This window comes from Corvus moneduloides, chromosome 3, assembly GCF_009650955.1.
Source record: "Corvus moneduloides isolate bCorMon1 chromosome 3, bCorMon1.pri, whole genome shotgun sequence".
Classification (NCBI taxonomy): Eukaryota; Metazoa; Chordata; class Aves; order Passeriformes; family Corvidae; genus Corvus; species Corvus moneduloides.
The window spans coordinates 29615467-29641596 of record NC_045478.1 but is presented as its reverse complement, the minus strand read 5'-3'; the positions used below and the strand labels follow the sequence as shown (position 1 = coordinate 29641596).

At 38.7% G+C, this 26130-nt stretch overlaps 1 protein-coding gene across 3 annotated transcripts in view; it reads left to right on the top strand.

The window, feature by feature from the left end:
- Positions 1 to 26130, top strand: part of EYS (eyes shut homolog) — an 855823-nt gene that overhangs the window by 179477 nt on the left and 650216 nt on the right. For all 3 annotated transcript variants that reach the window (XM_032104713.1, XM_032104714.1, XM_032104715.1), the window contains 2 exons: positions 7614 to 7867; positions 20127 to 20231. In XM_032104713.1, coding sequence (XP_031960604.1) covers positions 7614 to 7867; positions 20127 to 20231 — 359 coding nt within the window. The remainder of the gene's footprint in view (positions 1 to 7613; positions 7868 to 20126; positions 20232 to 26130) is intronic.

Below are 26130 nucleotides of genomic sequence, written 5' to 3'. Positions count from 1 at the left end.
GTAGATGTCACTATGAATCTGGCAGATACCATGCGATAGATTTAATTGTATCCACATGCCAAAATAATCTCTTGACCAATGGTTATAGATACTTGAGAGAAAAAGGACAGATGAGATTCATTACCTCAGTAAATATATAGTGTTTCTACATTAAAAAAAAAACAACAATTTTTCCCTTCTAAAGAACCTGTATTGTTTGATTATGTTCTGTGTAGGAGAAGAGAGAGAACTGATTTAATTTGGCTCATTGAGAAGCAATTTAATGAATAATTAAGGTGAAAGAGATCTTCAAGGAGTATAACTTCCTATTTTGAAATCCAAGGGGCAATTTATTACTCTGTTCTCTTCTCCTTTGTAGATTCTTTTCTTGTCAACATTACATTTTGGACAACCAAGATCCTAACTGAAATAAGTTAATAATAGCAGATATTTACTATAGTCTTTTCAGTGAAAAGGAGCAACTGAGTGAAAAGATACAATTTAAAACTCAGTGTAGTTTCCATTGCCTGTCCTGTTTCCCATTTCTTCAGTCCAGTCTGTTCAGATGAAGCCCTACACTTATCACAACCCCAGAAAAGCCCCTTAAGATCTGAGAACTGTTAGATTAAGACTTTTGAAGAAGCTGTATTGTAGGATTTGCCACTGTTTAAAAGGTCATGATGAAGTAATATAGTTTAAAAATGTATTTTAGTCAATAGCTATAGGTCAGCATTGCATTTGTTTTTATGCAAGAAAATGTCTCATTAAGAAATTAGTTTTGGTATATGGTAAAACTTGAATTGCCAACACATTCTTCAGTATTCACTATACAAATTTCAGTGCATACAATTAAATAATGAATTAATCTGAGTACAAAAGAGTAAAGTGACACATGGCAGAGTAAAATGATGTAAAATATGAAACACTTCTTTGCATGATGCCAGCAAGATTGTGAAAAGTAAACATAATTTAGATAATTTCTGAGTATCACAAAATTTAAAGCTCCTATTATTTTATTCGTCCTCAGCTTTTTCCATTTTCTTCCAGCTGGGTAAATTGAGCTGTTTGATTATATTAATTTTTTATATCTAATTTTCTTTTTAAAGTTTATTCATGCTATACTATATATGCAATTTAATTGCAGGACCTTGTTGACAGTGCCATATAATGTTAGTACTGTGATATACACAGTTTTCTGCAGTAAAATTATGCTTCTTCCACTAAAGAATGAGGAGAAATACTTTTCCTCACTTTTCTACAACTCCAGAAGATAGGTGAATATATGTCACAATTTCTTAGGGAATACCTCTGCAATAAATTTTACAACAGTTTTTCTGCAGAGAATAGAGATGCATATAAAAAGTCAAAGTGAAACTAAATAACCTTTTAGACCACTTATGAATGTGTGTACAGTTCACATTTCAGGGGGAAAAAGGGATAATTAATACTGAATAAATGCAGCTAATATGCTTGGACTAATATTAATAAACATATATATATAAAAGAACTATAAATATTAAGAAAACAAAGTAGAGGGATTCTGAAAAGTCTTTGCTAATGCAAGGCTTCAGTGCTCTTTATACCTCTTGTATCAATATAGAAAATAGGTCATCTCCTAGCACAGATTAGCATAGACACATCTTCAGTCTGGTCTTTGGCTTTTTTCCAGTCATTTTAAAGATTCATTTGATGTACACAGTTATTTAGTCAACAACACAAGTCACATCTTTAGTGCAGGCAGTCCATGGTGACACCTGGACAGCTGCACTGCCCGGACTAACCAGCACGAACTGACTTACCCACACACCTGCTGTTGGAGACCTTTAGTGATAAAAAGTCGGTAGCAACACATTGCACCTATGCCACAACCATACACATTTTAGCAACACATTCCTTCTTTGGCTAAATTCCCTGCCTGTCTTTGCATCTCCATTTAACATTCATTTCGCAAGCATATCAAATTATTGTGCAGCATTAACTAGGTTTAGGCTCTGGAGTCATAACATACAATCATCTGCATGATATGTGTGGGAGCACACTAATACTCAAATGGCTAGTGTTTGCCACTCACTACTAAAATCCATGTTTGTAGCAAAAGCATTGAGGTATTTGTTTTCTCTCCTAGTATCTGTTACCCTCAAAATCTTGCTATGGATGAAAGAGGACATATATGAAGCTAAGAAAGTATTGTTATTCCCATTAATGTTAATACAAAACTTTTTCATATGCTGTTCTCTGGTGCCATGCTTCTGCTTTCAATTTTTCCCCAATTTGTAAGGTTGAAATTTTAGTCCTCCTTAAGAAAGAGGCTGGGGAAGTGTCATTAGCATCTCCTGGTCTCTGCTGGGAGATCTCTCTCACACACACACACACACCAGATGGCCCATGCCCAGAGCTGAAGCTGGAGCAGGAGAAGCAGCAGTTACTGACTCCAGCACAGGGAGTGACACCCAGACAGGCTGTGGAGAGGCTGAGCCCTTGTGCTGAGATGCCAGTGCACAGCCAGGTCGTCCCTCTCATAAGGGCAAAATACATGGTCCATGAGCTAGAAATACACTTATAAATGGAAATTCTGGTATTGTATATATCTGTACACAAAATTCTTTTTTGATTTATTGTAGAGAAACCTTTTAGCTTTGAAACAAATGAAGACTGAAGATCAATCCATGCCTCAAATCTTTTGATATCATGCTCAGTATTTTAGTATTGCTGAAGATAATAATAAAGAATTGAATTATAATAAATAATAATAATAATACAGCACTTAATTATGCTATTGTAGGAGATGACCCATACTAAATTAAAAGGCATTATAATTTCACTAGGAAAAACAAAGCATATTTCATTCTTCATTACCTGTTTTTGATTTCTTCAGACACCAGTTCATTGAAAATTAAGATATTCATGACATCATTGCTTGTAGTATGGTATCAGAAGTATGAAACTGAAACTAGATTCTGCATCATATCTGTTCCTGTGTAGTTCTTTTGTGGTCTCTGAAGATAAGCTATACAACTAGTGTTGGGGTCACTCCCCTGCCATGGAGCCCTGGGAGATGGGCCCTGGTGGGGAGACACGGGGTTTCCCTGCCCCTGGTCAGCCTCATTCCCGATTGGTTGGTTTGTGTTCCCCTGTGTGGGAAGGACCCTGGGGTCCTGTGACTGCGGAGTTCCTGAGCAGAGCCCCGGCCATGCGGCTGGAGAAATAAACATCTCTGAAACATCTACCACGAATCTGTCCGTATATACTTCGTTTCCACAGGACTCCTGGTTTGAAATATACTTGTTGCAGTAATCCCCGCTGTAACAACTGGTGGAGGAATGCGGGCAAGATACTGATCCCTGAGGAAGATTCGTGAGTAAAATAACCACTCTAGACCTCTCTCTTCTCATCTTGGTTTGGATATTCTCTCTGGACTATGGAAGAATCGTGGGAAATGGGGCTCTCTGAGCCACAGAAAGAAATGTACCTAGAAGTTAAAGGAATCCTTGAACAACAAAACAAAAAAGTATTGCAACCGGGAGATCTAGAACATTTCTTCATCTGGCTTTTCAAAAGGTTCTCCGATATTTCTCGAGACTTACTTTTTAATATCGAACCTCCTGTATCTTGTGAGGGGTGTTTCTGGGACGAGATATGGGATAAAGTATGGGATCAAAGAGAAGCTTTCCGTGCATACCTTATAATCAGGGAAGCTCTTGAGGAGCATTTGTATGGTCCCATTACCCCTAAAGCAGAAGATCATACTTATCCCATGGCCGAGGCCGCGCGGCCGCCATCCCGGGAGCACATGACTGCAGCTGTGCCGGTGGAGGTGCCTGCGCTGGATGCGCCCGGCCCCCTCGGGAGCCTGTGCCTTATGGCGGACCCCATCCCTGTCTCGGGGTCCCCGACCACGCGGCCGTGAGTGAGGGAGCGATGCCGCAGGCGCCGCGGGTGTCGTGGGTCACGAGCAGCCGGGAACCAGGCATCGGTGTGGCAGGCCGCTCTGAGCACACGGCTCGGAGAGCCCTGTGGAGGGAGAAGCAGCGGTTTCCACAGCGACACGAGAAGCCGCGCAGCGCCGAGCCGAAACAGGGCCGCTCTCAAAGCAGCGTGGAGTTTGCGGAGCGGAACCGCTCACAGGGCGCGGAGCCAGCGGCGATGGCAGCGCGGGGCCGCGCAGAGCCCAGACACACGCCGGAGCAGCGCCGCTCGGAGAGCGCAGAGCAGCCGCAGCGCGGGGGCCCGGCCGAGACGTCGGAGTCGGTGAGGCGGCGGCCACACGGGACCAGCAGCCACGACAAACACGCAAGCACGTGATAGGACAAGTTATAGCAACGAAAGTCACAAGAACTGTGAAATGGTACAATGTAAAAAACAACTATGGATTTATAACACGAGATGATACAGGGGAAGATTTATTCATCCATAGAACTGCCATTAAAAGGAATAACCCTAAAAATTACCTGTAAAGTGTAGGAGATGGGGAAGTTGTACAGTTTGATATAGTGCAAGGAAAGAAAGGTTTACAAGCAGCAAATGTTACTGGGCCTGAAGGTATTCCCGTCAAAGGCAGCCGTTATGCACAAAATTAGAAACAATATCCATCCCTGCAATTTCCCTACCCACAGCCTACTTCTCCCTTTTACCCTATACCCAATATGAACCCTTTCCTAAGTTTACCCTATCCCCAGTTTATTCCTAATCCGTTTTTCACCCCATGGCTTCCCTATACAATTCCATTTCCCTACAATTCCTCTCCGGTACCGAGGGGGGGATGAAAAGGGGGAGGGAAGAAATTAAACCCTCTCCTGCCTCAGTTTCCCCACAAAACATGCCCGGAGAGTTCTGTCTCCCTTGTGTCAGCCCTAAGATGTTCCACAGAATCTGTTTGGACATTTAAAGACTCAGGAGGGTGGCTTGTTTTGTCTTGAAACTGTTCTTGTTATGTTTATCCAGTTGTTTTCATTCTCCTTTTATTAAAATAAAACGGGTGAGATGTTGGGGCCCTCCCCCCCTGCCATGGAGCCCTGGGAGAGGGGCCCTGGGGGAGACACAGGGTTTCCCTGCCCCTGGTCACCTTTGTTTCCCATTGGTTGGTTTGTGTTCCCCTGTGTGGCCAAGGACCCTGGGGTCCCGTGACTGAGAGTTCCTGAGCAGAGCCCCGGCCATGCGGCTGGAGAAATAAACATCTCTGAAACATCTACCACAAATCTGTCCATATATACTTCGCTTTTCATGGGACTCCTGGTTGGAAATATACTTGTTGCAGTAATCCCCGCTGCGACAAACTAGTAATAGTCAGGAAATGACAGAAAATTCTTCATCCACCCTTTCTTGTTAAGGAGAGCTCTAAGTTAAATTTTCTATTCAATGTTAATGATAATAGCCACATTTTCAAAGAATGATTGAATAGTTGCATTTTTACAGTGCACACTCTAATTGTTACTGTAAAAAAAAAATTAAGGAAATAAAGTGATTAACTGCACCAGAAAGATTAATATGACTGGTTGTTTACCATATTATTGTAGGTGGATTCAGCAAATGTGCAACTAAAGGTAACTAAAAGCACACCTGCTTTTAATGTTTATGCATAGTGAAATTTTATGCAAGTCAAGATTTATATTTAGCTATAAATGTCTAACACCACCTGCAGCCAAGCCCAACGCAGTCGCTCACTTACTCATGCACCATCAAGATGGGGAAGAGAATTGGAAGGGTAAAAGGTAGAAAACCCATGGATTGAGATAAAGACAGTTTAATAGGAAATGCAAAAGCCACACAAACAAGCAAAGGAAAACAAGGAATTAATTCACTACTTCCCATGGGCAGGCAGGTGTTCAGGCATCTCCGGGAGAGCAGGGCCCCATCACACATAACAGGTACGTGGGAAGACAAATGCTATGAGTCAAAATGTCCCTCACTTTTTCCTTCTTCTCTCCACTTTATACACTGAGCATGATGTCATGTGATATGGAATATCTCTCTGGTCAGTTTGGGTCACCTGTCCAGGCTGTGTCTCCTCCCAGCCTCCGAAGCACCCCCAACTTCCTCACCAGTGTGGCAGTGCGAAAAGCACAAAAAGCCTTGGCTCTGTGCAAGCCCTGCTCAGCAATAATAAAAACATCTCTATATTATCAACCCTCTTTCCAGCAAAAATCCAAAACAGTACATTAAAACCAAAAAAATATGAGTACTAGCCACTGCAAAGATTACCTCATGCAAAACCAGCGCAGTAAAGTAACTGTATGAGATTATTTTTGTGTACTCCATTGATTTAAAAAATGAGAAACAGAATCAGTTGAAGCTCTCAAGAGGAGGGAAAGATTTCTCATTTGCTAGGAAGTGACTGATGTTGGAAGAGAGAATACAGCAGCTATATCTATTTGAATCATTACTGCAGTAGCAATGGATTTATAAAGCAAGAATGGTGGTGATGAAGAACTCACAACCACACTGTGTGAGATATGGAGGGCTTACTTCAAGCAAGCTCTGTTTTGGTCTATGGACTAAAAGCCCATTAGCAGTTGGTGTCCATTAGCTGTACTCCAAGGCACACAGCTCCTGATTTAGGTTCCGTATGTCTACCATAAAAAAATACAGGCATAGTAAGCAAGGACAGAAGCAAAGAGCCACATGAGCATTCACTTCAGTTAAAAATAAAGGGAAAATTACTCCTTCTGCCAGATGGATCAGTAGAGAAAATTACTATAGTCAAGACTCTCTTAACTTGTTAGATCTTTCCATCCTCTGGATAGCATCTCTATGGATAAAGAACATGTAAGATTATTGTCAAATTATCTCCTGTGTGAGGACACCTCTGGACATGATAAGGAGAGGATCAGCCAAAGAATACATTGCCAAGTACAAGCAATTTTCTAATTTTGTGAGATGTGGGTCAGCTATAAAATAATCCAGATTTGTTTTCATTCACACAGCAAAAGAAAACAAAAAGGCAGAAAGGTAACATGAAAAAGTCATCTCCAGTCTTATACAATTTAGATGTCTGCCTATATTTTGGAAAAAAATATTTTGAACTATTTCTATAAAATATACTGACCAATATCTATAGAATTCTATAGATTCCTTTATTTTTAATTTCAGTAATTTTTTTTAGTTACAGAAATTGTAACTTTTGTTGCTAATAATAAAGCACTTTTACACTGATTTTATACCCAAACAGGTTTTAATATTGTTTCTTCCTAGAGATATTGTAGCAAGTAACCATTTTTACAGAAAAAAAAATAAAATGCATGATACTCATATTTATAAGAGTTTTCTCTTTCAATGTGTTCATTTGCAGCTTAATATTAATATAGCTTCTAGTTTGACCTACATAAATAGCTAAGATTTTAATTTATTTCTAGCAGTACATGTGAAATGAAGTTACTTAGTGACTAATTAAAGGTGAAGAAAGAAGATTGAAAATAAATTGTGATTTATTTGTGGGTAATTCAAAGGGAGAGTATTGTTAACATTATTAGTGATTATTGACCTATATATTCCAGACTACTGATTTTGTTGGATTTTTCTCCTCTCCTCTCCTCTCCTCTCCTCTCCTCTCCTCTCCTCTCCTCTCCTCTCCTCTCCTCTCCTCTCCTCTCCTCTCCTCTCCTCTTTTCTTTTCTCCTCTCCTCTCATTTCAATAACAGGTGCATATGTCCCCTCGGTTACACTGGCACGTTTTGTGAACTTGATATAGACTACTGCATTGGAAACCAGTGCTCTCAATATGGATTCTGCCAGGACCACTTGCATAATTACAGCTGCTACTGTGTGCCTGGATACGAAGGACCCTTCTGTGAAGTTGAAATTAATGAATGCTCAAGTTCACCTTGCAAAAATGGAGCTACTTGTATAGATTTAAGTGGTCACTTTTCTTGTCATTGTACTGCTGGGTTCAAAGGTAAGTTTTGTTCTTTTGAAGTGCCTTGTATTACAGATATGGTTGTCCCACTCTATGTAAGCAATGTTCATGCAACTGTTTAATCACAATTATATATAAATATAAATATGCATACATTTGCATTTGTATGATTCACAAGAGTTTTAACTGAATTAGCATTGACATTCTTAGGTTGTGCCTCCTAACTCTTCCCCAGCAGACCTTCTTTCCACTAAATGTACAGTTCTGAGCATTAGCTTTGATTCTGTTGGCAAAAAAAAAAAAAATGATGACGTTCCAAACCACAATTTTAGTTGTATTATTTTAATTTCACAGTTATGAACTCTTAGGTGTTATGGCTTCACTGATACACAGGCTGATAAGAGCAATGTTTTGGTACAGAACAGGAAAATCTAAGCTTGAGGGGAATGAGACCAGCAGTATTATCTCTCTGCATGTATAAAATATAATCAGCTATATTTGAGTGAGTTGTTCAGATTCCCCTTCTATACACTAGAGATAGAGCATTTGTCTGTCCTAGACAACTTTTTTAGGAAGAGATGGGCTGTAGATTTCTGCATTGCATTAGATAAATCCTGCACAACCTGATACCATGATTTCTTTTTGTACTAATTTCTGTTTTGTGTGAATAATACTAATAATTCAGACTACATGTGGGAGACAAAAAATAATTTTGAATCCAGCAATACCAAAGTGTTGCATTTCCAGCCTTTAGTCTATATCATCAAGAACAGGCAATTTATGCTCCAGATACTTCTCTATTGATAATCTGGGGTATCACTAACAAAGGCAAAAATAAATAGCATAGTATGCACAGTGTCATTTTTACTAACTAAACATTAACTTACAGCTTCTTCTTCCAAGCTGGTGAGGGCTTTTGCTCCAGTCCAGAGAGTGTGTGTAGTACTAGATTTTTAAGTCCCAGTTAAACCACTGGGATGGATAACACATTTATTTGGATCCTTCTGGGTTACTGCCAAAGTGCTGAGTTACTAAGTAATTAGAACTTCACTGCCACTTTCTCATTATACATTCTGGCTAACTACACATACTTTTAATATTTAAGCACTAACATTTTTAATTTCAAATATGTTTATATTCATTTACATATTTCATTTACATATATTCTTTTACACGTTTATGTATGTGACATACACTTGATTTGTTGTCCTCAATTTTAGTTGAGTATATTGTGGGATATGCCCAGCCACTGCCCTGGAGGGATGTCTGCTGAGATAAAAGATTTTGCAATCGCCCAGCAGGACTCCCTGAAAAGGCAACCACTTTGGAATCATGGCGAGGAAAAGTAGACCCACAATCCTTTGGGAGACACTATGCAGATCATTCTGTAACCCATTGGTCTGTCCCAGACCCTCTGTAATCCATTGGTCCCCTTGCTGATCCCCTGTATCCCTATAAAAGAAGACCAATTCGCCTCTGTAGAGAGAGAGCTCGTCCCTGGCTTCCCTTCGCCGGAGGGAACCCACAATAAAGCTACCTTCGTGCGGAACCAGCCACACGAGCCTCTCGTCTCTCTCTCTGGTCTGGTTTGGCCTAGAGGCTGCCCTGCAGAGCTGAGCTGGAATCACGAGCTGATATCACTAAAGAGCTGACAGCTTCTGCAAGGGCCCCTCTGCCAGCAGCTGAGAGGAAGACACCGGACCCCGGGAAGGCGATTCCTTTCGGGACCATCTCCCTGGACCGGTCATCTCTTCCTGGGTCACAGCCTCGGACCCCTTCACCAGCTGTAATAGTATATAATCTCTTGGTCATTTGATTACACATTTAATAAAAGATGTTACTTCCTGTTCATGCTCATTTATTAATAAATGTGCAACAAAATGGAGGATTGTCCCTGAAATGACTTAAATTCCATTATGATAGCAGAACTGCATGTCTGAAAAAAGTGAAGAAAAAAATACTTGGCTCACCTGTGCAAAATCTAACACAATGCATTTCCATCTTGCTGCTTAAACTTCAAGCCTTATTTTGTACTTTGCTGGACTTCACAGGGAACTTCAACCACCCCAATATCTTCTACAGGGACAATACTGTGGAGTATATGATCTGCTTGGAAGAGTCCCATGGGATAAAACCCTTGAGGGAAGGGCCTAAGAAAATCTATCACCACTTACAAGCTCAAGAGCTATTTGTCTCAAAGAGCAGACAGAAAATACCAGGAGGCCTGTATGGATGATCACAGAAGTCCTGGCCAAATTCGAACAAATAAACAAAAAAAAGATATTGACTGAGGGTGGAAGCAAGAACAGGTAACCTGGCAGGAAATAGATAGACACTCTCTGAGCATGCAGCACTAAGTTTAGGAAGGTCAAGTGCATTTGAATATTACAAGAGATGTGAAAGACATCAAAAAGGGTTTCTGTGAGTATGTAGGTGACAAAGGGAAGAGAAAGGAAAATGCAGTACCATTCTTAATGAGACTAGTCATGGAAAAGTTTGAGGTAGTGAATGCTGCCTTTGCCTCAGTCTGTACTGGTAAGACTGTCCTTCAAAAATCCACAATCCTGGAGACCAGAGAAAAAGTCTGAAGCAAGGACACACCCCTGATGGATGAGACTCACGTCAGGAAATATTTAGGCAAGTTGGATATATGCATGCCCATGCGCCCTGTTGGGATGCACCCACAAATCATAGCATCATAAAATATTAAAGCTGACAAAAATGTCTAAAATCACTCTGTCCAAATGTTAAGATAGCACCACCATGATCACTGCTCATCTATATCCCCATGTGGCCCATCCACATGCTTATGAACAGTTCCAGGGGTGGCAATATGACCGCTTTCTTGGGCAACCTATTCCAGTGCATGACCACCCTTTTAGTGAAGATTTTTTTCCTAATATCTGTTCTAAACCTCCCCTGGCACAACTTGAAGCTATGTCCTCTCATCCTGTCACTTGTAACTTGATAAGAGACTGACCCCCACCTTGCTACAACCTCAAGTAGTTGAAGAAGTTAATCAGGTTCCCCCTCATTCTTCTTTTCTCCAGTTAAACAATCCCAGCTCCCTCAGCTGCTCCTCATATGACTTGTGTTCCAGACCCTTCACCAGTTTTGTTGCCTTTCTTTGGATATGTAATATGGTAAAAGCTGGCAGATGTCATTGCAAAGTAACTGTCATTTAACATTAATAGATCATGTTGATTACCAGAAGCTCCCAAAGAATGGAGGAAACAAACATGACCTTTCAATAAGGGCAAAAATGAAGTCCTGTGAAACTTCAAGCAGCTCACTGTTGCCTTGATCCTTATTAAGGTAATAGAGCAGCTAGTCCTGAATGAAAAAGCTGATGAAGTATAGGCTGGATGAGTAGACAGTGAGGTGAACTGAAAACTGGATGAGTGGCCAAGCCCAGAGGAAGATGATGCGTGGAGTCAGGCTTTCCATGAGTAACCAGGGGTGTGTTCCAGGAGTCAGTAGTGGATCCAGTCCTTTTTAACTTCTTCGTTAGTGATCTGGCTGATGGGGCAAAATGTACCCTCTGAAAGTTTGCAGAAGACACAGCAATGGGAGGAGTGGCTGATACACCACAGGATTGTGCTGCCACCCAGAGGGACCAAGACAGGCTTGAGAAATGGGCTGCCATGAGCCTCATGAAGTTCAACAGGGGGAAGTGCCACATCCTGCACCTGGGGAGGAATAACTCCATGCACCAGTGGATACCATGGGCTGATCAGATGGTATGGGGCTCTGCAGAGGAGAACCTGGGCATCTTGGTGGACATCAGGTTGAATGTTATACAGCAGTGTGCCCTTGTTCATAGAAGGCATATGCCTGGGCTGCATTATGAGGTCTTTTGTCAGCAGGTCAAGGAAAGTGATGCTTTCCCTCTACTCAGCACTGGTACTGAGGCTATATCTGTAGAGCTGTGTTGAGTTCTGGGCTCCCCAGTAAGAGAGACATGGACACACTGGAGAGAGCACAGTAAAGAGACACTAAGATGATTAAGGGACTGGAGCATTTCTCCTATGAGGAAAGGCTGAGGAAGCCGAAACCCTTCAGCATGAAGAAGACAAGGTTCAGAGACAGCTCTCATCCCACCTGAAGGGAGGACGTACAGAAGATGGAGCCAGGCTCTTTAGAGTAGTGCTCAGTGACAGAACCAGAGGCAATAGACGGAAAGGGAAACACAGAGGTTGCTGTCTGAACATCTAGAAATACTTTATGACTGCGAGGGTGATGGAGCACTGCTGCAGGTTGATCAGGGGGCTTATGGAGTCTCCATCCTTGGAGATATTCAAAAGCCATCTGTACATGGTTCCTTGAAACTGGCTCTGGGTTTTCCTGCTTGAACAGGGGTGTTGGACAAAATGGCCTTCAGAGGTCACTTACAATTTCAACCATTCTGTGACTGTTACTGTGAGAACTTGCTTATAAAAATAATATAATTATATATTACTGAAAACGCTTATTTTTTTTTTCTTTATTTTATCACACAATGAGGTATTATATAATAGTATTTCCATAGAAACAAATTTAAAGAAAAAGAAATATCATAATATTACCCATTAGGTGTAACTTATTGCTACATGTACTGAATATATCGACTTCTGATTTGTCTGAGTATAAACCACAAACAATTAATAAAGGCTGTTTAAACTTATAAAAATGTTATCACTACCCTATCAATTATATTTTCATAGTCTCCGAGGGTTTATGATCCTGGGATATTTTCCAGTACAAAACAGATTTTAAGTTCAGTCATAACTGCATGTTATGAATCAGTGATTTTTATCTCAGTGTAAACTAAAAACCCCACATTTATTCTTATCTCATGTTTGTGTGCTTGTTACGTTGTTTCTCTGTAATTTAGTTTTTTAACAAATCCAGATGTACTCAATTTTTCTTCATAAATAGTAAATTCACTATCAGATGAAATATCAAAGGCAATAGTAAATAAGCTAAACAGCAAAACAGAAGCTATTGTTGCTCAGTAGTCTGTATGTATTTGTGGAGCTATCATACTTTGTGTCCTAGAATGCAGAGATATTGCAAACAACCTCCCACTTACTAGGTGGGAGGTGACTTCTTGTCTCTCCTGCTACTGAGTCCCTGGGTTATCTTTAATATAACATTAGAATCAGTTTTTATTTCAGAAGTAAAATGTTAAATAGACAATTCATATCTAACTCCTATGTCCAGTTGATTGATCATTCTAATGTCTATCAACATTTCTCTACTGTTTTGCATTCTATTAGCTAGGGACCCCCTTAGGCAGTGTAATGGGATTTGTCAACATGAAAAACATGATCTTATTTTTTAAAATCAAGTTCATAAAAAATCCAAGGCTTGAGTATTTGCACAATAAAACCAAATACTTTGTTCCTTTTGAACTGTAAAGGTTACTAGTGATTGAAACTTTAATGTTAGAGATATTTTGTTAATGTCTGGTGTACTCTCCACTGCTTATAAGAGAACTTCACACATGTCAAACTTGGAAGTTTGCAGTATGGTTTCAAAAATTAAATGAATAACTTTTTAAACTTTTTAAACTTTTGGTTGTGTGGTAACCCTCTACATTGTCCTCTTCTGCTTCAGTCCTTCTAATGTAGCACAATGCTTCAGAGTAATTCCCAGTTGACGTTCAGAGTAATTCCTAGTCTATCCTTTCTTCCATATCTTTATGTTAACTCTATCTCAATACATCAATGTTCAACATCAAATAAATCCAGTTTTCGTGATGACTGGTATGTCTAAATAAATAGCACTCTGTTTATTTGTGGTTTAAAGGAAGCCCTTCTTGGAATTATTTGGGAAAAACACTGTATTTATGTAAACATGTCCTTCGTTAAAACTCTTTTCTGTTTAGATGCCCACAAAAATGTGAAGGCAGCTACTGGGAACTCTAAGCAGATAGGCAATGTTGCATCATTGGTTTCTCTTGAGGGTTTGTATTTATATAATATTGATTGTAGAGTTCAGATTTGGGAAATCTTTTTATTCTGAATATATACTGTACCCCACATGGCAAAATATGGTCCATCACTGCTTCACCCGTGTGTAATTAACAAATAACAGTATTGAAGCTCATCACTAATGCAGGCCTTACAGTGACTTTTTGAGTTTAACGTTCATATATTCTATTTGTCATTCTCTTCAGCATTCTTCTTTTTGTCCAAAAGAGAAAAATGGCATGTGGGCTTCTTGAAATCATTCCATTACTTTAAATTTCTGGGCTTTGTTTTTATTTTTATTCCCCAATTACACAGGAGAAGTCCATGTGATATCTGGAGTCTGAGGAAGTGTTTAGTGTTTGTACTTTCAGTACATTATTAATTGATTTTACATTGGTTGGATGTTTTCAAATATTTTCCCCTTCTGTAATAGCTGTGAATAGTATATCCTCCATGCCGTCAAGTAAAACAAATCTTGAAGGAAAGTACTTGTAGTTATGTGAAAACCAATCCTTTTTGACACAAGTAAGTTTAAGAAGACTTAATCCCTTATGCAAATCAAGTCTAGAACAGCTGATGGACATCCTAACACCTTATGAAGATTGAACCTGTTTACAGGTAGCAGCCAGATCAAGGCTGCTCCATGAGAGGAATCACAAACTAAAATCTGAGGTTAACCCCACTACAGGCATTGCCATCACTAAGCAAGGCACAGTCCTGCAGCATCTAAACAGGGAAGTCAGAACCAGTGTCTGGTAACAGGGTCCCTGACAAGCCCCAGACAGCACAAACAATGGACCAGGTCCAGGGTCCATCTATGAAAGCAAGTTAGAGGCAGCAGGAGACAGAACCAGAGACAAATCTGTAATGTACATACAAGCGATCCATCCAAAAAAACTCCCAAAAACTTACAAGACCACTCTTGATACAGGGAGGGAGGCAGGATTGGAAACTACAACATCTACAGAATAGCTCAGGCCAGATCAGGGTGCCCACAGCTGACCTCATTGACAACAGACAGGGTGTGTAAGAGGGACCTAGGTGGGGCTACTTCAGGCAACTTGGGTGTATTAGTGCTCTCAGGGCTCTGACAGCTGCTTTATAGGAATTGCCTGAAGCAGGATCATCTGGAATAATGAAATCATTGGTTTTGCTGACAAAGGAAGGCAATCAGGTTCATTTTTTTCCCCATACCCGTTCTGCATTTGAAACACCTCCTTCCATTTCCATTCATGCAGTTCCTGTCTTTATAGGACAAGGCTGTCCCAGAAGCACAGCACATGTCTGCTCCCACCTTTCCACCACACAACAAAGCTGGACTGGGTATGTAGCTCAGGGCACTAGGTAGTGCAACATTTTCAGGGGCTCTGGCTGGCTTTTTTGTGCTAGGGAAGAGTGATTATTGCTGGCACATTGTACCAGTGCAGCCTGTCAGATGTACAATGTAATCCCATAGATGAGCTGGGCTCTGGGAAGTTACATTTGAAGTGTCACGGACTTCCTCTGAGTTAAAACTCTTTCCAGAGAAGCTAAGAGGGTGGGGTTGTTTCACACATCATATACATTTTTTTCAATCTGTAATAGGCGTTCACAGAAAGAATTACACTATAGACATAAATAAAATTAGATTTGTTTTGGATTTTTGACTACTACAATATCTTACACAGAAAAGACCTTGAAGAAAAGAAAAAATGACCAAGTGTGTAGAACAACAAAGTGGAGAAAAAGAAATGTCTGTCGAGTTCACTAAAGCCTCACCTGGACCGTCTGTCTTTCTTTTTCATAACTGCATTTTCTTCAAAATAAGCAGAAGGATTACTCAATTTGATACATCTCTTATCTAACAGAATAACTTATGTTGCTTAGCAAGAAACAAAATTACACAATTTTTTATCAGGTACATGACTGGAATGCTTTACACTTTTACACATTTTGCAAAATGGTGGACAGTAAGACAAGAGTGTTGAGAAGGCAATCCTCAAATACATTGTTAATATTTTGGCTACTTCTTGTACTTTATAAAACCCTTGTGGTTTTCATAATTCTTTTTTTTTTTTAATAGTACTTCATTAAGTTTACATTAAGCAGAATTTTAAATCATTTACTTTTCATCTGATCTTGGAATAGAAAGATTCATTTTATGTTTTGAATATCTCCTCAAGGGAGGAGTTTTATTTCAAAATAATATTCTTACACATCCTTTTCTTAATTGTGGTCATTCTCTGTGCCTTTTCATTGTCCAACTTTATATTTCATTTTACCTATAAAACAAAAGTTGGTATAAACAGTATTTAAAAGAAACGTTGTATTTTGATCATCTTGCATGTGGTTTGTGATTCAGACAGAAATATTATAGTGGTGGTGGCACTTAATAAGAGATACTTTAAATATAATGTGTATTACATTAAGAAAATAAGCTCTCAAATTATTTCAGTTTTATTCTAATTTCTGATTGAATTTCAGGCTTTTATTCTAACGTCTGAATATTATCTTTGAGAATTGTATAAAATTAAACTTATTTTGATATGAAAAAACCCCTCAGTTTTGTGGATATTCTGCAAAATCTAACGATGGTTTGATAAGTTCAGATAAAGTGCAAAGTTAATGTCTTTAAGTTAAGCAGAAAAAAAAATATCCAAAGTTTGAAAGGTGCAAACTTTCAGTCTAGTGATTTTACAGAGTTGCACTTCTCAAGGAAAGGAATATTCAATGAGGCTGCATCCATAAGACTTATGAAACTTAATTTTTTTGTTGTCTTTCATCTGCAGTTATATTTACCGGAGAACTTCAGAGTCTCTCCATTTGCTAAAACAACATGACTATTTTAAACAGAGTAAGTGATATCAGTAGCACTGGAGGAGGATGAAATATCTTTGCTAATTTTTTAGCATTCACCTACTCAGGTCCTTAGGTTATTCTCAACACCTTTGTGCTCCTGCAGAGTAATGTCTTGTGTATCATCAATGTGCTGGTAGAAAATGTTGCTGTTAAAGATCAGGCAATGCAATTTGCAGGAGTGACAGACTTTCCTGTAATTCTGTGTTGTATGTTCGAGAACACTGCAATTTTATACAGCATAAAATATTCTATAGCGTATAGAAGTAGAGCTGGCTCATGGTAATTTTTAACATTCTCTTTGTACTTCAGAATTTGGTGACATGATGCCTTTAAAGTGTATAGAAACTTAGACCTTGAGCTATGATTTATTAAATAGCTAATTAAATATTATGTTTTATTAGTAATTATGTTTGGATGTGTTGTAATAATTTTAACCTTAAAAGCATAAACCAAAAAAATATTTGTGTTAACATACTTTGATGTTGAAAGTAATTTGTAGAGAATTAACAATTTTTATCAGGTTTTCAAAGAAGGTTCTCATCATACATTTCAAATGTGTAGTTGAGAGGAGCTGCGTACTGAAAACAAAAAAGGCTTCTCTTTATCTGTCCAGCTTTTTTCATGTCTTAAATACTCAGAAAATATGGTCTCACAGTAGCTTCATAGATCCTTTGATTCTCTCTGAAATATTTTTGAAATATTACCCATATATTACCTTTGTACTCTGAGAACATGAATTCCTAAATTTCCCTAGCATGATATCTTGGATAGCATCAGTAAATGAGGATGATCTCATTCTATTATTTCCCTTAAAATTGAATTTGCTTTAACCTTTAACAATTCGAAGGAGGTGAAATCTGTTTCAAGGAGTTTTTCTAGTACATGTTTCAGCTTGCCTATGGCTGTTGGCCAAATAATTTACTTTTGGAGGAAACTCTGTGCTGTTTGTGCTACCCTCCACCTGTTTATCCAGAGGAAGAGAACAGATGCCAATGCATTTTTATTTTTCTCCCTCAAAAGAGACCCACCATAATCAGGGATCTGAACTAGAAAGCATAAGGAATGTGAAATACCAGAATTAGATCAGAAAAGTTGTATATAGTGTCATTACCTTATCAGCACTTCAAAGAAAATTCTTGAAAAATTAAAGAACTTAGACATTAATTTATATGTTGGCCACTCCTGGCTGTAATCCTCACTGGTGCCATGACACGTTAGGCAGCACTCAGCAGCTGCTCTTAGCAGAAAGCTTTTTAGTTTACTGAGTTACCTGAACTCTCCCTGGGCTATGCTTTTTCTCCCCCTGTTCATCCATATATCTTCAAATCTTATGGAAAATGCAGAGCATGTTTAGAGGCAGAAAAAAACCCATTAGGAGCCCTTCTATCACAAGTTTATGTGTGGAAGAGAATCTTGGTGCTTCATTTCTCCAAGGAAGACCTTTTGTATCTAGCAGATACAGATTTTGAGAGCCAACAGTCTTGGTTCATATGATTCTATGAGAGGGCGTGTAGGTGTGCAGCAGGGAAGAGACCAAATTATTCTCACCATGCAAAGAATTCAGAGGTATATCAGCATTTGGTTTCTTTTTATCGTCTGCTGTAAAATAAACAGAAAGCCCAGCACACTTTCCACACTGTCAACCACTACTGAACATGATTTACCTCCATATTCCTATGTATAATATACTTCCATTCCTATGGATGTGGTGGGTTGACCCTGGGTGGATACCAGGCACCCAACAAATCCTCTCTATCACTCCCCTCTGCAACTGGACAAGGGAGAGGAAATATAATGTTCAAGGTTCATGGGTTGAGATAAGGACCTGGAGAAATCATTCACCAAATACCATCACAGGCAAAACAGACTAGAATTAGAGATATTAATTGAATGTATTACTAATAAAATCAGAGTAGGATAATGAGAAGTAAAATAAGACATTTAAAAACACCTTCCCCCACCCACCCCTCCTTCCCAGCTCTACCTGCTCCCCGCCAACAACGCAGGGAGACGGGGAATGGGCATAATGGTCAATTCATTATCTGTGGCTTCTCCTGCTGTTCAGGGAGAGGAATCCTTTCCCTGCTCCGTCATGGGGTCCTTCCAACAGGAAATAGTTCTCCATGAACTTCTCCAGCCTGAGTCCATCCCACAGGCAATAATTTCCCACAAACTACTTCAGCGTGGGTCATTCTTCCATGGGGTGCAGTCCTCCAGGAATGTGCTGTTCCGGCATGGGTCCCCAGATGGTGACAAGTCCTACCAGGAAACCTGCTCAGCATGGGCTCCTCTGTCCACAGGTCTGCGGGTCCCTGCCAGGAGCCTGTTCCTGCACGGGTCTCCCATGGGGTCACTGACTCCTTTGAGGCATCCACCTGCTCCAGCATGGTTCTTCTCCAAGAGCTACAGGTGGATCTCTGCATTCTCGTGGTCCTCCTTGGGCTGCAGGAGCACAGCTGCCTCACCATGGTCTGCACCATGGGCTGCAGGGGAATCTCAGCTCTAGGACCTGGAGCACCTCCTGCCCCTCCTTCTGCACTGACCTTGGTGTCTGCAGAGCTGTTCCCCTCACATATTCTCACTCAGCTCTTCTCTGGCTGCAGTTACACCTGCACAATAACTCTTTTTCCTTCTTCTTAAATGTCTTATCACAGAGGTGTTACCACCATCTCTGATTGGCCCACCCAGACTTGGCCAGTAGCACATCCACCTTGGACTTGGCTGGGATTGGCTCTGCTGGACATGGAGGAAGCTTCTGGAACCTTCTCACAGAGGCCCTCCTGTGTCCTTCCCTCTACCAAAACCTGGCCATACAAACCCAATACACTGGAAACAGCTTTTGCTGTTATATATCAAAGCTACCCCTTTTGTAGATTACAAATCTACATTTCACTATATACTTCCTAGCTTTGTTCTTAATTATTTAATCTTCTCTTATCTGCATTTTGCCTCATTAAATGTTATTTAGTGATTTGATCATACTCCTCCTTTGTGTTACATGGAGAAAATGTCCAATATTACAGTACTGACAACTTGCTGTAGAACATAGGCTGAACTGTACTATTACACATAACTGTCTGTAAATTAGTGTTCACCTGATTTTCATATGCAATGAAACTTCAAAATTCTTTTTCAAAGGTGTCAGAGAGCAAAATGGAAGAAAATGATTGACAAAACTGGACAAAAATTGCTTGAATGCTGTAGATTTGTATAATGGAAAAAAACCTTCAGCATTATGTATAATCTCAGTAGGAAAGCTTTCTATTTTCCTGATTGTAATGCTTCCAACTTTGCCTGTCAAAATGGACTGCCCTGTAACCAATGAAGCAGAAAAATTCATGACGCAAAGGAAGTCTAGCAGTAGTCCTCTGTACTCAGTGTACCATGGCCAGTGGAGTCACCATGTAGACTGTGAAAATCCCAGAGATTTTTCTCATTACAAATATATCTCTATGACTTGAACATGTCAGCATATTTGTCCTTTTTTTTTTAATTCAAATTTGCAGGAGAAACGTGTTCTGTTCACATCAATGAGTGTCAAGACAGACCCTGTTGGAATGGAGGGACCTGTGAAGAGGACATAAGTGGCTTCAGATGCAATTGCCCCTTTGGTAAGCATTTATATTTTTTATATAGTTGCTAAGTTGGCATAGTATGGAAGTCCCACATTTGCTACTCAAGTGCTATAAAGTCTTGTACAGTGAAAGCATTCTGCTTGCATTTTGAAATGTACAGAGCTAGTTATTTAGACTAATAAAAAGATTTTTTTTCTCTAATTTATCATAAGAAATTCTTATAAATTATAGATTACTTAGATAAAAAAGTACTTGTAGTACTGGAACATACTGGGAAAGAAATATGACAGAACTGAAGATTTTAAATTATTTAGTGTATATTTGCATAGACACCTTATAGCAACACATTCTTTCAAAAAATGTATGGTTTAAGCAGCAAAATGTTGAAATTTAGCGAACGTAAAAACCCCAATCTTTCAAGTCCTATTCCACTTGGCCAAATTACTAATTCCTAAAAGACCTGAACATTGCTGTAAAGTTTGTATTACCTCAATCTGGTTGCCTGATCTTTGTGGCATCTGAATTGTCCTGAAGTATCCAAGGTACTGTATAAGGCTGGAAGATGTGCTAGAGGATTTAAGTGTCACCCAAGATGCATCAGGCCAGGTGGCAAGTGAACTAAGAGCAACACAAAAAGACCAATCAAAATTAGGGAGAAAGATATAAAATGCTGAAGATTTTGCTAATTATATATACATTGTTTAATTCATGATTTTACATGTTATTGTGTGTTGACTATGAAAATATAGAAAAGGGTGGGTTAGAAATTCCTAACCTTAGAAGTCCTTTGACCAAAGGAGCCTGGGGTACCGATTTTGCAACTTGTAAGTTCATGCATAAATATGGATGAGAAATTACTGATAAATTCTAAAAATGGCTTTTGTTTTGACATGTGCATTTATAAGCTCATTGTTACTATGGAAAATAAGGTCAAGAAAACTAATTTTATGCAGTTATGGGCTAAGAAGTACTTATAGTACTGTGGTGTTTTGAAGATAAACTGATGGTGGTCAGTAACGCCTGGAAATGTCAGAGTATTGAAATACAGGTCTCCAGTGAACCTTCTCAACCTGAGCAACTGATTTTAAGAGAACTTTAGTGTTTTTAATAACACAAAATCCTTAAGTGCCTTAAGGGCAGTTTCTACTGAGTTGGGAACTGAAGACAATACTGACTTATATCTTCAAAGGTAAGATGATTCTTTCAAGTTTGGTGCTTCACTGAGACACATGTAAGCCTGTCAAGTGTTCTACTGAATAAAGGATGTAACAAAACATCAACACAAACATTATCTCCTTTGTTCTTCTGAGATGGAGATTTTCACATTCAATGTGCCACGTTGCTATCATATGTTTGACTCTTGTTGGTGTTCACCAAAACTTTTGTCTACAGTGGATTTTACACAGAAGCATCCTGCATCTCTTTCTGCAGATCTAAAAGGACATGTCTTTCATACAGCAGAATGCATGTCAGTGACAGGAAACAAAATTGTTGTGGCATTTTCTTAGTAATTGCCTGTGCCTCTTTCTTTAAAGAAAAGCCAGTCACTCTGTAAAGTTTTCCTTATCCAATTAATTTTTATTACAATTCTCTGTGTGTGTGTCATCTGGAACAATGAAGTTTATGTAATGGAAATATATACTAGAAATTATGAGTTTCATTCTATTGACCCTAATAAAATGCTGTGCATAGCAGTGGTTCTTCATCATCATCTGTCAAATGATCAAAAAAACCTCATAGTGCACCAGGGGTCATCTGTAGAAAGGATCAGTTATTTTTGAAAAGAGTTAAGACTTGCCATATCACAATTTGCAGCTACATTATTAATGTAATAGCAAACTGAATTAGAGAGGGGGAAAATTGTGTACTGAGGTGAACACCTAACAATGAGCTGAAAAGAGGAGAATTTTAATCTAAATGTGATACACATTCCATTTGTGCCCTTAGCTAAATTAATTAATATCCCAGTTCATATCCTCTAGGTGAAGGTGCAGATAAACAAATGTAACCATCTCACAAATACATTGTTATGATTAAATAATGTCTGTAAATTGCCTGAAACACAAGTACCTACATTACTGGATATTTTTACTGCTAGCTCAGCTCTAGCAAGGGTATCACTTCAAAAGATAACACAGCTGACTTAAGCTAATCTTTAAGTAAAAATGTCAATTTATACTTCCATACTTTCATTGAGAGCCAGTGTCCTACTGGATTTCTGGAAAAAAATAAGTTCTGCTTAGCAGAGGAACTGTAGTTGATGGCTTTTTAGCAAATAAGTAACAATAAATAAATAAAGAATAAAAATATTGAATAAATCACGTGTATTCAATAGTAATAAACAAGGGAACACAGAGAATTTGGATATGCCCTAACGATCAAGTTCTTGTAAATGAAAAAACTTGTATCTGTAACTGTCTGACTAGACCAATAACATTTTTATTCATTAGGTGGGTAGCTGTTTTCTTTGCACTTTTCTGCTTTGCCACAGTTGTCTAAAATAGCATCTGCACCTTATTTTAGGTGCATAATGATGTCTTCTCAAATTTGACCTTTCAATATCAAATATGCTACAATGAACATAAAGATCTTTCCTCTATCTTCAGTGGAGGTTCTTTATCTAATTTTATTTAAATTATTATTTTATGAGGAGTTGTAACTCCATTTTACTAGATACATCTTAAGATAACTTTGTTGGGCAAGAAATATGTCAAGGTCTCTGCCATGTCAAAAGTGAGCAGCACTATTTTTTACCTTTGACTAAAAATTCAGGAGTGATCACATTTAGGAGTTGCATACATTAAAAGGGTGTTCACAGTTAGGAGTTGTATAGAACAAAATTCATGGAATATTTTTTCTTCAAATTATGACATAACAGTAGTGCCATTTGAGTATAGGAGAGCCTAAGTTCTCTTAAGGTACAATTTAGAAGGAAAGGATTAATTTATGTTTAGTTTTTCTTTTAGAAACATGAATGCTAAGCTAAGACAGATCTGGAAAGACTCACAAAGAGCTTTGCCTTGGCAATGGATGAAGATGGTTTAACGAATGATCCTGACATGGCTTAGTAGTGAAGAGATGCTGTATAATAGTAAACATAGATTAAACCTATATGTTTTGAAAGGAAAGAGTGATTTTTATCTTTTGTTTTATAGAATTTCGGGGCAAAGTGGATGTAAGATTAGCACTTTTTATTATAAAGATATACATTTTTCTAAAAGCTAGTCTGGTTACACATGGTATGCAGTGTTGCATCTGGAAAATGCATAACTGGGCCAATGAGAATGTGAACATGAAAAATTTAAGGCTGGATTCTTCACAGTACTGTATGCTGTAGATATTTTGTTGTATGTGCAGAAAGCAAGCTGATTAGCCTGATTAAAAAACAAGGTTCATTAACTCAACAAGAACATTATGGTAACACTTAGGCTGCTTCTGATACTAAGTAGGATCTTTCAGATAGTGTGTCTTTATAGAGTGTTTAAGAAATGCAGAGAAACTAGCACATTGCCATTGGGGGGAATTAAGAGAATTCAATTGTCAGAGAAGATTCATAGACTGATAAAACTGCTTTTGATTCAGACTTGTGGTCCTCCAGTTTTATTTTATTTAAAGAAGAGATTAAAGTGGGAAAAGCACATAGAATGAGCAATGCGATCTGTGCTATATTAAGGTAATCATCAATCTGACATATTTATGTCTGTATGAACTTTCCAAGACAGTTTTTTCTTCTAGAGAGTTACCCAGATCTGCCCCAAATGCTTCTGCAGCCTACACAGTTCATTAAAATGACCCAAAATTTGGATTTTTTAAAGTTTTCAAACTTTCATATAGTGTTCCTTCATCCTTGAGAAGCACAATTGTTTTTCCTTGTTAAGAAATCAGAACTTTATATATTTAACAAATCTAAAATATGTGCATTTAATTGATGAGCTAATTTTATGAAAATATATCTTATGCTTTATTAATTACTTTCAAGCAGTTCAATTTCTTAATATGTGGTCAATTTTAATACTCAAAAAACCTGTTATTTTTATATGACAAATCTCCTTTCAGCAGCTTTAAAAATAATCCATTAAAATTCTCTGTAATACAGCTGAGATATTTCTTAGAAATTATTCCAGTAGTCCATCCTGATGTTGATAAGATATTGTCACTAAATAGGATGAAATGAGGTCATTTAATCATACAGATCATTAATTCACATAAATGTATCTCAGCATTGCTGGAAACCTGAAATAACTAGAGCCAAATTTTAAAAATACATAACTAGACAAAATTCTTTTGTTTTAAACAATTTGGTTGATGTTGGAGTTTTTTTGGGTTTTTTTTGGGAGGGGAGCGGGTTTGTTGTTGCTGTTGGTTGGTCAGCTTGGTGGTTTTCCCTTTGGTTTTGTTTTTCTAATTTCCCTGTACTATATTCTAATTTTATTGACACAACATAGGAAGCCCATGCATCAAAAGGTATAGGTTATTTTAAGTAATGGACTCTTCTGGGACTACTTTTGTGGATTTTTGTGACAGAGCGTGATCTGTATTTTTGCATCTCAAGATAAGAGATAGTAATATACAAATAGATCAAATAGAATCAGACGATGTCTTTAGATATTGTATGAAATAATTACCTAAGTCCTTTTCTCTCTGGATAAAAGACATGAGTGGCTTGCAGGTGGACACTGTTTTCCCAGTTTGAGACAAATTAAGGGAAATGCTCTGGAAGGAACGTCTCCTCCAAAGAAAGCAGCTTACAGCCACCCCTCCCCTACCAGGTTCGGGAGGATTCCTCGGAGGAAAGTGAAAAAGGAAAAAATCTATTTTTTTAACAAACAAAATGCATAATGAGAAAAAGAATAATGCTAAATAGTAAAACCTCTTTCTGTGGAGAGAACCTGGTTACATTTCAGAGTCCTTTGTGGGTGTGGGTTTCTTCTCTCCAAAGTTGGAGTTTGGGGGGGAAGGGGGGGACATGACCCTCCGGGCCATTGTAAGTTCTCGCAGTGTGTGCCAGTGTTGTTGAACAGTCCAGAAGAAGAAGAAGAGGAAGATCAAGAAGAAACCAAAGGGAAGCAAAGAAGTTTAACTCTCTATCTCTCTCTTCCAAGAAAAGGAGCCAAGAGCTGGGAAAAGCAGGAAGGTGATTGCCTCCTGCCTCCGCTCTGCAGCAGCAGCAGCTATTTCTGTGTCCTTGAACACAAAACTGCTTTGTAAAGGTCGCCTGGCTTTTTTCTTTCTCCCAGACCCAGTTTTAAAGGCACAGAAGGGCACAGGATTCATGTCTGGGCATAGAGCAGACAATAGGGGATACACATCATAAAGTCACCCCAAGACAATTAATTGCAAACATCTTCTGAAAGTTTTTGACAGGAAAGTAATTGTATAATAATATAGCTTGGGTGACTGGTTAGTGCTATATTCTGATGACCTTATACAGGACATTTTACAAGCATTATTTCTGAACTTTAGGCAGGTCAGGACAAGTGTAAGATGTTTTAGTTTTTGATTTTATCCTCATTATCCTACTCTAGGTTTATTTGGCAATAAATTAAATTCATTTTCTCCAAGTTGAGTTTATTTTTCCCATAATTCGCACTAGTAAGTGATCTCACTGTCTGCATCTCAACCAACAAGACAGTTCCTCTAATTTTCTCTCCCGATCCTGCTGAGGAGAGGAAGTAAGGAAGCAACTAGCTGGATGGAGGTCTGGAAGCCATCCAAGATGAGCCCACCACACACCCACAAGCATCAGTGTTGTGAATCAGCATGATGCCTGAAGAAGCCACCTGGAAACAGAGGCTAGACAAGATTAAGAGAATAAAAGCAGGTATTTATTTGAAGGGCCTTCAAAGGTACACCCTGGGCAGTCAATAGGCTACACCCAAGATGGACCCTGGGTCACAGGCTTTTCACATTTTTATAAGTTTGGTTTGTTTGCATA